This window comes from Primulina eburnea, chromosome 12 (genome assembly GCF_022965805.1).
Source record: "Primulina eburnea isolate SZY01 chromosome 12, ASM2296580v1, whole genome shotgun sequence".
In the NCBI taxonomy this organism is placed as follows: domain Eukaryota; kingdom Viridiplantae; phylum Streptophyta; class Magnoliopsida; order Lamiales; family Gesneriaceae; genus Primulina; species Primulina eburnea.
In genome coordinates this window covers 414,318-428,574 of record NC_133112.1, presented here as the reverse complement: position 1 = coordinate 428,574, position 14,257 = coordinate 414,318, and the positions used below count along the sequence as shown (strand labels likewise).

The window sequence follows — 14,257 nt, the reverse complement described above, 5'->3', positions numbered from 1 at the left end:
ATCATGAGCCTTAGATACAACAGACTGAGTGCAGACCCTTGTACGTATTTCAAGAGGTCTGGTGATGATTATATCATTTTGCTGTTGTATGTGGACGAAATGTTGGTATCAGGCCCCAACAAAGATGAGGTCCAAGGATTGAAGGCACAGTTGGCTAGGGAATTTGATATGAAGGATTTGAGACCAGCAAACAAGATTCTAGGGATGCAAGTTCACCGAGACAAAAGTAACAGAAAGATTTGGCTTTCCCAGAAAAATTATTTGAAGAAAGTCTTGCAACGCTTCAACATGCAAGATAGTAAGCCAATATCGACCCCTCTTCCTGTTAACTTCAAGTTATCCTCCGAGATGTGTCCTAGCAGTGAAGCAGAGAGGATGGAGATGTCTCGAGTACCATATGCATCAGCAGTGGGAAGTTTGATGTTCGCTATGATCTGTACAAGACCGAACATTGCTCAAGCAGTGGGAGCAGTTAGTCGGTATATGGCGAATCCTGGAAGAGAGCATTGGGGCACTGTTAAGAGGATCCCTAAATATATTAAGGGTACCTCGAATGCTGCATTATGTTATGGAGGATCAGATTTTACACTCAGGGGCTATGTTGATTCATATAATGCAGGTGATCCTGATAAGAGAAAATCTACTACTGGTTATGTGTTTACACTTGCAGGGGGAGCAGTAAGCTGGGTTTCAAAACTGCATACAGTTGTGACGTTATCTACAACAGAGGCAGAATACATGGCAGCAACTCAAGCTTGCAAAGAGGCAATATGGATTAAAAGGTTATTGGAAGAGATCGAGCACAAACAAGAGAATGTTCCTTTGTTTTGTAACAGTCAGAGTGCCTTGCACATTGCAAGGAATCCAGCTTTTCATTCTAGGACGAAACACATTGGAGTTCAATTTCATTTTGTGCGAGAAGTAGTAGAAGAAGGAAGTGTGGATATGCAGAAAATCCATACAAAGGATAACACAGCTGATTTTTTGACCAAGCGAGTGAACACTGAAAAGTTTGAGTGGTGTAGATCCTCAAGTGGCCTAGCAGAAACGTAAGCAGCAGGTAATGGCGAGATTGAAAGGATGTGTGGAGATGTGTTTGATTCTCAATCAATCTCCAAGTGGGAGAAATGTCGGCAATAGGTGGGCCAATAGATGGCAGACCATATTCATAACGGTTGGTGGAGAAACGTTTAAAAAACGTGGGATGCAAATGTTGGATTATAATTGTCAAAATAATGCATATGGATTTCAGACGGAAATTCCAGAAGACACATTTTATACGCGTCTTCACACTGACAGGAGGCTCTATAAATAGAGATCACTCTTTCATTCTGAAATAATCCCTTCTTCGAGTTTTCTCTCATCTTATAAGCATTTGAGTGCTTAGTTCTATAATATTTGTGAGGTGTTTGTTCTCCTGTATTAATGTTCTCTTTGGAAATACAGTGAGTGAGTTGTAGACCACAAAATATTATAGTGGAATTTTTTTCATCTTGTCCGTGGTTTTTAACCTAATAATTTTTAGGGGTTTTTCACGTAAATCTTGGTGTCCAGTTTATTCTTTATTTTTGAGTTTTATTATCTCAAATTCCGCACGTGGGACCTACAAAAATATTATACGATGGATCGGATACATTTTATTCATAACCAAAGTAAGATGCGTTTGGATCTTAAATTACTTTATCGAAAATTTTGCCGAGATTTGACTCACTTTAGTTTATGCAGGAAATGGTTAGGATGTTTTTTTGTACGAGGACAATTCAATGAGTTTAGTTGGAAGTTGTTCAAAGACCCAAAACTTGGAATGTTAAAGTTTTGATGCAAAAGTTGTTTTATATAAGGTCAATTCAATGAATTTAGTTGGAAGTGATTGTTTGTTCGTCAATTGAATCAATTCGTAGCTTTTAATCAATTCCATGTATTAATACCAAACCCGGTGTGATTTCAGGATCAAACCCAACGAAGAATCCCTGCTCTCTCTCAAAATGCATGTGCGCTCATCAACTTCAGTCTGTAAATTGCTTTTCAGAAACCCTTTACGAAGGTATCCGAAACCTCCCAAATCTCCGTTTCCTTTGACTGTCATATCAATTCTCCATTTTCAAAAAACCCCACTGATTTTATCGCATGATTTCACCGACCCACATCAATTCTTTCCAATATGTTGAGCAATTCAGTGTCGATACCCAAACCGAAGCGGATGATATTAATCTCAAGTTTGCTGAGGCTAGGGAGGAGATAGAGTCGGCCATGCTGTCAAAAGAGACGGTGTATGTGCTCGTAGAGCTGTGGGTGAAGTAGTTGATATGTATCAAGGGCTGCTGAGAAAGCTACCGGAGAACGAAATGGCTGCTATTCAAAGGGCGATGAGCCTCAAGATCGAGCAGCTCAAGGCTGATCTTCAACAGTTGGATGAGTAGTGAGTTTTGGGATATTTTTTTCCATATTTTCCTACTACCTTCAATATTTCAAGGATTTGTTTTTGGAAGAAAGCTACTTCCTACATTTTTATATTATGATGATTGTGCATTTGGGTCCAGAATTTGAAAATTTTGCAAACAGATGTTTCTACCCTAACCAATTAATTAGGAATGTGATTTTTCTAATTTAACTACAAATTAATATCGACTCAACTGGGTAAAAATGTCACAAATGGAAGAAATCTGTGTAGCTGCGGAGTTTCAATTCTTGAAATGATAATTGCAGTAAAGAGATAACTGGAAACAACTGGAAATTGCAAAAGTCGCCTATTACATCCTCCGTTTTTCCAACGAACTTGGTAATATATAGTCTAAACACCTTATCAATATGAAACACACATTATACCGAATGTGGAAGCAATAGAGTGCAATCCTTTGCATATCTATATATAATACAATATATTCATGTATATATTTCTAAGCTCCACTAGTCTGTCTTTCATTGAAGATTCCATGCTTTCTTGACCAATACTGCTCCAACCGTTGCCTGGCATACTCCATGTAATCAAACTCGATGTGATTCACATATCCCTATACACCAGGAAACAATCCCAAGTTTATACTTTACAAACACAGGCATTTTACATAACAAGTTTTTTTTCTTTTTCCAAAAAGGGCTTACTGAGATAATCCCCCACAGTCCCCAGAAAATGTGGTTTGCAAGAGTGTATTTCTCCACATCATCGACAAGCTGCTCTATTTCAGTGTTGCTGGCCTCATGGTCTGGAAGCAGGCAACAAATTGAAATGTCAATGCAAGCTTGTTTTTCAATACGAAAACTCTCAGTAGTTGAGTATATATAACTAAAACCTGCATTATAGCAAGTTATACTCATCCTCCTTTTTAAAAGCCACAAAAGGAGATAGAGATGTAGGTTATACAACCCAACTTTCTTCCAATTCCAAGTTGGTGTTCCTTTCTCCAAAAAACAACGATTTTTATTATATTATTCTCATTAAACAACAAAACCTAATGTTCCAAGCATTAGATTTTTAGCATATTCCATGAATTATTAATGATAAAAATCTCAAGATGATCTGTTAAAAAAATTGACAACAAAACCTATGGTGAATGGTTAGAATAAGAATCTCTAATTCACCATCCAAGTAAAACCAACCTGCATCACTGAGGTATTGACGTATAAATCTTTGGCGCTCTTCTAAACCTATAGAAACATTCAACGTGGATGTGAGCAAAATAGTTAACAACTACAAAGTTAATCCTTTTTTGCACCGGAACAAACCAGGATATTTGCTATACTTCAAGACATGAGGTGTATCGGTATGATAATTTGCTGCCATTTCACAGAAGTGATTTGCAATATCATAGGCCACGGGGTTATAACTCGCATATTCATAATCCTATATACCGAGGAGAAAAGAGATTATTAGAAGTCCAGTACAATCTATATCCTCGCGCATTGTAACTGAGATATCCAGAAGATTTGTGAAACTTACAATAATAGTGATGGATAGTGTCTCGTCATCGATCATTATGTTACCGTACTGCAGATCGTTGTGGCAAAAACCAATCTTTCGGGTGTTCCCTTGGGATATTGAATTTTCCAAAAAGTCAATTTCTTTGTCTAAGTTATCCAAGTGGAATTCCCTCGCATGTTCGGCAGAGCACAAATTCTTGGCCTCTTGAAGCCATTTTCTGCAGAATCAGGCAAGAAATTTTTATCAGGGTAAAAAAGAGCCATTTAACGGTCTCTCGTTTAATTTACTTGGCGGTGATTTTTGTACCTCATTCTATCCCACAGGATAACTTTCTTAGAACCAGGCATATCGAGATTGTGAAATTCTCTTAGTTTCGCTGCTATGAGGGCAGAAATGATAGGATCACGAAGATCCACAGCCGATAGAGTCTGTTGTCAGTTGGATGATACGAAACCAAATGAATCAACATAGCTTCCAAGGTAAAAATGAAAGCGACATGGGAACAAAATAACTATCTGACATTCACATACCCTGGCATGGATGAATTCCTCAACTCTACCTTGCAAGAACTGACCAAGAAGCTTGGGCCCGTAACCAAGCATAGATAAACATTTGAAAGTCTGAATCTCATCCTCCCGATCAAAGAAAAGATCGACCCCTTCGCCATAAATCCGAACTAAAACTGTTCTTGAGGAATTTCCTACCTCAGTCGCCCAACTAATTGTGTAAACCTCATTAGTCATGGCACCACTAAGGTGATTTATCTTCAAGCTACTTTTATCTATCGCATCTCCCCAGTTTGAAGCAAGACATAATAGGAGATTCATCAATTCTTTAGGCAAAATACCTTCCATAAATTCATTAGTCTTCACCGCCATCGATATCGATATTTTATTCTAGTCTTCAAACTTGGGAATACAGAGAAAATATACCTTGATTAGTTAGCGCGCCAATCCAATTCCATGGGGAAATCCTTTGTAAAAACAAAATATGAATTTGATTCTTGAAAAAAGCCCCACCATCCAAAAAGTCAATCCAGGAACCAAAAGAAACAATTTTTCCAACAAAACCGAGAAAAATGATGGAAGGTTCAATTCAGAAAATCCCGGATCATGTTTCGAAAACAGAATCCCATTTCAGATAAATGATCAAAATCGTTACAAACAAACATTCAAATGTATAACTCACCATAAAGAAGAACCTTAATTCAAGAATATAAAATGAATCTTTGACGAGAGCTTGAAGAACAAGCGGAGGTGAGAGAATTCACAAGGAAATTGAGAATCAAAATATATATTGATTAAAGCACACACATATATATTGAAAAAGTCAGAGAACGTCTGATTTGTCATAATAGTATCTGGAGACTCGTCCGGTAAGATACACGGACATATAATTAAATACCAATAGAAACTTGACACGTCGTTTCCCGGTACAAAGTCTTCTCATTATCACTTTTTTATGCCACCAATTGTTTTATTTCTTTATTCAAACTTCAACGCATCATAAAAGTCTACGAACCTACACACTAGTAAAAAAATGGGTCAATTAGACCATCCACAATAAGTAAAATATTTACTCCAAATATTTGTGGACTCCATAATCAGCATCATTAATCAAATATCTCATATTTTACGATCAAATATCACACCAAATATTGGGTTTATTGGGTAGACCAAAACATTGGTCGACCAAATAGTTTTGGTCGAACAAAAACAATTGATCGACCAAATTGGATGATCAGTTTGGTCGACCAATTGTTTTGGTCGACCTCGGATTCCATTTGATTGTCTCTGAAGCGCGAGTGCAATACACGTACGTGTCTCAAGTCAGTGTGAAACTCACGCTTGCATATCTCATAATTTTAAAAAAAAATTTGCAATACCCGGTTACAAATTTGTAACTGGGTATTGTTCTGACACACAAATCAATGGTGTGCCGTAGTGAATATTTAGATGAAGAGGATATTTGGATGACTTGACATGTGTTATATCCACCATTGTGGACGCCCTTAAATTATTTTTTGAATTTATAATTTTGATAAAAATTTGTGTGAGACGGTCTCATGAATCGTATTTGTGATAATGATATTTTATTTGGGTCATCTATGAAAAAATATTATTTTTTATGCTAAGAGTATTACTTTTTATTATGAATATCAGTAGGATTGACTCGTTTCACAGATAAAAATTTATGAGACCGTCTCACAACAAACATACTCTTATATTTTAATTCTCCACATTTTTATCATATGTGTCAATGTATAATATAATAATATATCACGCAAACTGATTTCATGATTATAAAACACCATATAATTTATCTAAGAATAAATTAGAGATAAATCTCTAATCTTCAAATATATATTTATCCTACTTTCTTACACCTAAATTTTTTTGTTTAAACTCCCTAACATAATAAAAATGACAAAAATACTCTTACATGTGCTAATTTTAATGATTGATTTTACTTGGCCTAGAAATGATACAAGAGCTGATGTAAAATTATTTCAAACATACAAATGTATTATTACGGTGTAATTCAATGTTTGAGGAAGAGAATTTTCTCAAATAACATGAATCTGAACCCAGGTTCAAGGTTAACTATTTGCAGGATATATTCCAAAACTTTGGAATATTTGAAACAAGAAGATCTAACCAAGGTTCGATATCGAGAATAAAGAACTTATAATAGTTATAAGGTAAACTTATGATTCAAAATAATAGGTTCTTAGAAATTGTTCCAGATTCATCTAAACTTTCCGGAGATCTTAGAGAAATTCAAAAGATAGTACAAAATTATGCAATATGCTATATTATGTACCACAAAAAATGGAGAAAATCCTTGAAACCTAGGAAGAAATTCTTAGAATATTAAAGGAGATTCAAACAAAAATTCAAAACCTAGAACAACAACCAAGTTCTAGTATAAGGACTTCAGAAGGAAGGTTATGGTGCAGAACCCTTATTACACCAAAGATGGAAGGCCAAAGTGTTAGGATCGATTGGGGGAGTAAATCGATGAGCTACAATAGCTCGGTTCTTGAAATATTGAACACCGATGAATTAAATCAAGTTTGATATGAAATCAAGCGGAAAACACTCGAAATAATCCTTCGTAGAAACCGAATAAATATTTTGTAAACCATTTAAAATATATGCAAGTTGAATGAGTAAAAAAAATTTTGGTTGAAGCATTTTATCAAACACTTGTATGCAATATTTTGGTATTTGAAGAACACATAAAATGCTTCAACAATGCATCCTTAAAACAATGGAAATGATAAGTAAATGCAATAAACAAATAGACACGAATTTGTTTATGGATGTTCGGAGATTTCAAACACTCCTACGTCACCCCTTCTTCCCCTTGGGAATGATCCACTAGAAGACTTTGATTTATACAATACCTTGTACAAACCCATTCAGTTAGGACTTACACTACTGCCTAAACTGAACTCCTAGCACTCATGATTGTAGGCAGCATCTCACAATCAGCATATTGTTTAATGTCTCATATGCAAAGACTACATACACAAGTTTTACGTCTTTGTGCAAGACTCACTCAACTAAACTTTGATGCTCAACTCTCTTGTATATGTGTGAGTGATTGTGTGTGAGGAATTTATCCTTTACAGTGTACATCTCAAATGTATCCTCACAAAAGGGCTTGTGCTCTCAACTAGCTGATATATTCATGCTAACTGCCCATACTTTGAATCCACTTTAAAAGCTCTTGTTTGATCTTCAATATGTTGTATTTATAAGCCCCAACAATGATATATACGTTAGACACAAGAATATGACCGTTTGAAAAGTTTCTGTACTGTTTTCGAGATTGCAACGGTCAAATTCAGCATGCTGGGCATTTTCCCGACTGGTCAACTCAACAGCGTTCAGTTCAACTGGTCAGCAACTTGTTCAGTTCAGTTGGTCAACTGCTGGTTCAGTTCAGTTGGTTGGTCAGCAGGTCAGTAGCTGGTTCAGTTGGTTTAGTTTCGGCTGGTGTACTGAAATCAGCCTTGCTGATTTCAGTTTGTGCAGAACCAGTAGTATCATCGTCATTTATCAATGACGTCAGCCCTACCAATCTAGGATGAAAAAAATCTTCTGAGCCCGGGAGGCATGAGGCCCCGACACTTTATCTCATGTCCAAGAGGCATGAGGCCCTGATGCTTTTATAAAAATATTTGATCGTCTTTCCGTTGGAGTCCAAGCATGACTGATTGAGACAGCGAGTATGACTCTAGCTCAACTATTTAAGGAGGGAGTAGTGATACCCCGGAAGAGCCCGGGTCATGGATGACAGTAAATGGACAACACGGATCTTGGTAAGTTTATAGAAGCAAATAAGAAGTTGGGCAGATGAATGCTCAGGACGTCATTTCCCGAGAAACCAGAAGCCCGAGCTCTCGAGCAAATTCCCGGGTGATGACTCTCCACCGAGATACCTCGGTAATAGCCGGGAGCAGGCGATAGCTTATCTCGATAAGCGTGCCTAACATTATCTTACTGATTTGACATAATGGGAAAGTCAAAACCGCGTGACAAAAAATTTATAGTGGGTTTGCTTTGCATTTAATTCATTCACACATATACACACCATTAGCATTTATTTCTGTGTAAAAGCTACACTGGTTTTCTTCATTTTTCGCCTGCTAACTTAAGCATCGGAGTAGCCATGTCGGACACCCTTCCAGCTCATTCACGCGTTTGTTTTCCTGTGTTCAGGACATCACTATGACTCAGTTTTCCTTCATCATATTCATATCAAAATTCGGTGGATTCCCCGACATCGTATTCATATCAAAATTCGGTGGATTGCCCGACCTAGCTCACCCTATTCGCCCAGATCACATCAATGAGTCTAGGCACATGCTCTGGTACAGAGAGAGCTCTACCCAGCAAAAATTATTCCCTGCACGAGAAAGAATATGGAAGGAGTAATGAAATTGGGACACAAAAAAAATTTATAAAGCTTGCTTACCCGGAGAAAGCCGAGGGCCATCTATCCATCCATCTCCCTATTGACTGCATGTTGCACCAGCCTCAGGATGGTGTCAGAGTGTAAGGACCGTGTATCGTATTATCGTAAATCTTATATGATTATCGATAATTAATGAATTTGATATGTGATTATACAATTGATGTATATTATGATAATGAAATTGAGAAAATGAGTATTGAATGTGAATTGACGTTGTAAGAGCTCGAGTGGAGAAGCCGGACGCCAATTTAGTACAAATCTAAATATTTGTACAGAACATGTGGCGCCCGGGCGGTAGAAAATGATCGCCCGAGCGCCAATGTATGCAAAGCGAGAGTTCGGGCAGAATGTTCCGCGCCCGAGCGGTAACTTTCTACCGCCCGAGCGCGGCATAAATGCAACTCGGGGACAGAATGTCTCGCGCTCGGGCGCGAGAATTCTACCGCCCGAGCGCGAGGAAGATGATGATAAGAATAAGCTTTTCCTTCTTCTTTCTTCATTTCCATTTACGAGAACTTCGAGAATAACCGAGAGAATTTTATTTTCTTCTTCCGATTCGACTTCGAAACGCTGTCCAAACGTGAAACAAATTATATATTTGTTATCTGCGCGTTGAGGGCCTCAGATTGAGGTAATTTTCTTCTGATTTCAGCAGCTTGAAATATTAAAGTGCTGGAATAGCTTGTATTTGAAGTTGAATTTCTGATATGTAGTAGAATAACCGACAAGAAACTTGTATTCGAAGTCGGAATTGAATTATGATATGATTATGATTTGATATGAATTTTTGAAGTTTCAAATGATATTTGAAACTCAAATTAATGATTTTAGAGTATGTTATTGATTGGAATGATTATGTTATTGATGTAGATAAAGTATTATATTGATATTTTCAAGCTACATCAACTGTAACGAAGAATTGAGGTATGTTGCGACCGGGTAACATACGACAGATATCTGTATTATATGATATATGATTGGATTGATTGGATTGGATTGGAATACGTGTCTATGTGCCTATTTGATGATTTGATGTGGCATACATGACATTGAGATTTGAGTATCGATGTACAAAATAAATGTTTTGTTAACACACATCATTTTATGCATACATCGATAATGACATGCACGTTGAGCTATGATCCTTGGATACCCTGATATGATTTGATTGGATTCCGGGGTTTGTGAACACAATCGCTATGCCGGTATTATATGACCCGTAAAGCATAGACAATTGTGGCCCCATATGATTGGATATGAGATGTGGGATTGATGGCGCTTCGTCGACGCTATCATACATGTATTCCCATATCGGCCGGTGTGCCAGCTCGAGCATTGATTTGATTTGATAGCGATTCGATTGATTCTGACATATGCTCAGTGGATGGGCATTTGACCTGATACCTCCACGACATACATGCATTGCATACCATATATCATTGTTTAGATATCTGTGGTATATATGATTGGTTGTTCCATACGGAGCTTTGCTCACCCCCAAGGGGGGCTGTTGTTGTCTTTGTGTGTGGACAATGGCAGGTACTCCAGGATATCAGGAGGCCAGAGAGGGCACTTCTGGAGGAAGCCACAGCTTGGGCTGAGGTTTATGTTTATGTCTTGTTCCCAGTATATATGTATATGTATCTATATACCGGGGCATGTCCCGAGGATATGAGTTGTTTGTATGTGATTGGTTTTGATTTCGTGTGGGCATGTTTTATGATTTGAGATTAAATACTATTTTTAGTATTATAAATCTAGAAGAGATGTTTTGGGCTCATCATAAAAGAAATTTTAAACCCGTTTTCCGCTGTGATTACTTAACCCTAATCAAATTGTGTTGTAATAACGATTAGGAGCTAAGGGCCCCACACAGAGTGGTATCAGAGCATAGCTGGGAATGCTCTATTGAGTCTTGTGTACACTTGAATAGGCACAAATGAATTGTGCGTATGTGTTTGACTTATTTGTATTACTTGCTCTTATGTGATTTGATTTGAGTAAGTATCTGATGAGATTGATGATATGAGATTGATGATATGAGGTGATGAGATTATGAATTAATATGAAATTGTGATATTCATCTTTTGATTTGTAGATGGATCACACAAATGAAACTGCGAGTAGCAGTACTGAGAGGATTGTTGGGCAATTTGAAGGATTGTCCATGGATGTTGTGATGGCTCGATTCCAGGATCTGAAACCACCGAAATTCTTTGGTACTGAGAGTGCTGAAAGAGCTGAGGCTTGGTTAAAGGATATCGAGCACTTGTTTAATATTGTTGAGTATTCCAAAGCTCAGGAGACTGAAACTTGCTTTATATCAGTTGAAGGACCGAGCTAAATCTTGGTGGGAAGCCGCTGAGATTGGATTGAAAGAGGCCGGGACTGAAGTCACATGGGATGTCTTCAAGGCCCAGTTTTTGGAGCAGTATTCTCCTCCTTCGTATTATACTGCTCAGGAGAATGAATTCAATAACCTGCAGCAGGGAACGATGTCTGTTGCAGAGTATGCTTCTAAATTTTCTACTTTGCTGAAGTATGCATCTCACGTAGCTGGGAATGCGAGGGCAAAATATAACAGGTTTGTAAATGGTTTACATCCTGTTTTATATACATATGTTGTTTCTGGATTGCCTACCAGCTACGCAGAGGCAGTTGAACGAGCTAAGGCAGCCGAGGCTGGACTTAGGCGGGGAGGTCCACAGTATACTCCTCCACCACCGGTGTCAGCTCAGCAGCCTACTTTGCGACCGAGGGGTAAGAAGTTCAAGAAGACTGGCTCTGTTTCTTCGTCTTCTTCGAGTTCGAGTGGATCACAGCGAGGGAGTCCTGTGATTGCTCCCTACTGTAGTCATTGTGGAGGCAAACATACTATCGAGCAGTGTCGAGGTATGTCTGGTACTTGTTATCAATGTGGGCAGGAAGGCCATTTCTCTCGAGTATGTCCGAACAAGGGTACGACTTCTGCTCAACCCCAGTCAGGATTTAGAGGTGGCCCTAGTATGATGAGACATGCTGTTCCTGTTCCATCTTTTCAGCAGTCGAGTGCCCCACGATATCGAGGACCGGGTGGTCAGAGTGCCCAAGTTCCTCCTCAAGTGAGAGTGTATGCCATGACTGAGGATCAGGCGAGAGAAGCTCCTGGAGGTGTGATTGCAGGTATTTGCACGCTTTGTGATTATCCTGCACGTGTTTTATTTGATACAGGAGCATCTCATTCATTCATATCTCATGCATTTGTTGCATCTCACGATATTGAGTGTACCCCGTTGTATGATACTCTGTCGATAGCCATGCCAGCAGGGAAGATTATATTGTCTGAGAAAGTTGTGCATAATTGTGTATTGATATATGAGGATAATGTGGTATTTCTGAATCTGATTGTCCTCCTTATGCACGACTTTGATTGTATTGTTGGCATGGATATCTTGATGACGAATCGAGCTACTGTTGATTGTTGTCATGGAGTGGTTCGATTTCGACCGATTGATGGACCCAAGTGGAATTTTTATGGCAAGGTTTCCAAGCCAAAATTCCATTGGTATCTTCCTTGGAGATGTCTCGATTGTTGACTAGCGGAGATGAGGGTTATCTTATCTACGCTATTGATATGTCGAAAAAGGAATCTTCCTTATCTGAGATTCCTGTTGCGAAAGAGTTTCCGGATGTATTTCCCGATGAGATTCCTGATTTTCCTCCTCATCGAGAATTTGAGTTTAGTATTGATCTTGTGCCGGGGACTGCGCCTATTTCTAAAGCTCCCTATCGCATGGCACCATTGAAATTGAAAGAATTGAAAGAACAATTACAGGATCTTCTCGATAAGGGATATATTCGACCGAGTGTATCACCTTGGGGAGCTCCAGTTTTATTTGTTCGAAAGAAAGATGGTACGATGCGAATGTGTATCGACTATAGGCAACTGAATCGGGCTACTGTGAAAAATAAGTACCCACTTCCGCGTATTGATGATTTGTTTGATCAGCTTCAGGGTACTTCTGTTTACTCGAAGATTGATCTTCGTTCTGGGTATCATCAAGTACGTGTCCGAGACGAAGATGTGCCCAAAACTGCTTTTCGTACGAGGTATGGCCACTATGAATTTCTGGTTATGCCTTTCGGTCTTACGAATGCTCCTGCTATTTTTATGGATTTAATGAATCGTGTTTTCCGAGATTATCTGGACCGATTCGTTATTGTGTTTATCGATGATATTCTTGTGTATTCGAAATCGAAAAAGGAGCATGCTGAACATCTGAGACTGGTACTCCAAACTCTTCGTACTAGTCATTTGTATGCCAAATTGTCCAAATGTGAATTCTGGATGGACAAAGTGGTATTTCTGGGCACGTCATTTCGAGACATGGCATATCTGTTGATCCTTCGAAGGTCGAAGCTGTATTGAATTGGCCGAGACCTATGAATGTTCCTGAGATCCGAAGCTTCATGGGTTTAGCTGGATATTATCGTCGTTTTATTGAAGGGTTGTCGAAGATAGCTAAACCTATTACTCAACTGACACAGAAGAATCAGAGATTCATTTGGTCAGATGAATGTGAAGCTAGCTTTCTTGAATTGAAGACGAGATTAACCACAGCACCTGTGCTTACTATTCCCTCAGGTACCGGAGGATTTGTGGTGTGTACAGATGCGTCTGGTAAAGGTTTGGGCTGTGTTCTGATGTAACATGGCAAAGTGGTTGCTTATGCGTCTCAGTCAATTGAAATCTCATGAAACACGTTATCCTGTTCATGATCTCGAATTGGCCGCCATTGTATTTGCTTTGAAGATTTGGCGCCATTATTTGTACGGAGAAAAGTTTGTTATCTATTCGGACCATAAAAGTCTGTGATATCTCTTTTCTCAATCTGATTTGAATATGAGGCAACGCAGGTGGATGGATCTCCTGAAAGATTTTGATTGTGAGATTCAATATCACCCGGGATCGATGAATGTTACTGCGGATGCCCTGAGCCGTAAAGTTCATGATTCTGTTCTAGCTTCTCTTGTGTCGCCAAGGTACATGATGATATATGTACTTCTGGTTGGCACTTTTCACTCGAATTGGAATTCTGTCACTGTCTCAGCATTGCAAATTGAGCCGAGTTTGATATCGAAGATACGAAAGGCCCAACGAACCGATGCTCAGATTCAAAAGTCGAAAGAACTTGTATCTGCAGGACATCAGTCTGGATTTCAGATTTCTTCTGATGGTTCTTTACGACTTAATGGTCGGCTGGTAGTTCCTGACGACTCTGATTTGAGATCTGCCCTTCTTCGAGAAGCACATTGTAGCAAATACAGTATTCACCATGGAGGTCGGAAGATGTATTTGACATTGAGACCTCA

General features: G+C 38.7%; 1 protein-coding gene across 3 annotated transcripts; it reads right to left on the bottom strand.

Moving 5' to 3' along the window:
• Positions 1-2,714: 2,714 nt before the first annotated feature.
• Positions 2,715-5,266, bottom strand: LOC140807992 (probable choline kinase 3). 3 transcript variants are annotated; one of them, XM_073164982.1, is made up of 8 exons: positions 5,108-5,266; positions 4,450-4,827; positions 4,226-4,347; positions 3,938-4,136; positions 3,724-3,841; positions 3,598-3,645; positions 3,103-3,203; positions 2,715-3,011 (listed from the first exon to the last, which is right to left on the bottom strand). In XM_073164982.1, exons 2-8 carry the CDS (start codon positions 4,795-4,797, stop codon positions 2,898-2,900), a joined length of 1,050 nt encoding a protein of 349 aa, XP_073021083.1. In that variant the 5' UTR covers positions 4,798-4,827; positions 5,108-5,266; the 3' UTR covers positions 2,715-2,897. The 3 variants fall into 3 exon arrangements, with proteins under 3 accessions (XP_073021083.1, XP_073021082.1, XP_073021084.1); XM_073164981.1 differs by having other exon boundaries at positions 4,450-4,815; positions 5,108-5,239; XM_073164983.1 differs by lacking the exon at positions 5,108-5,266 and adding an exon at positions 4,939-5,096.
• Positions 5,267-14,257: the final 8,991 nt, after the last annotated feature.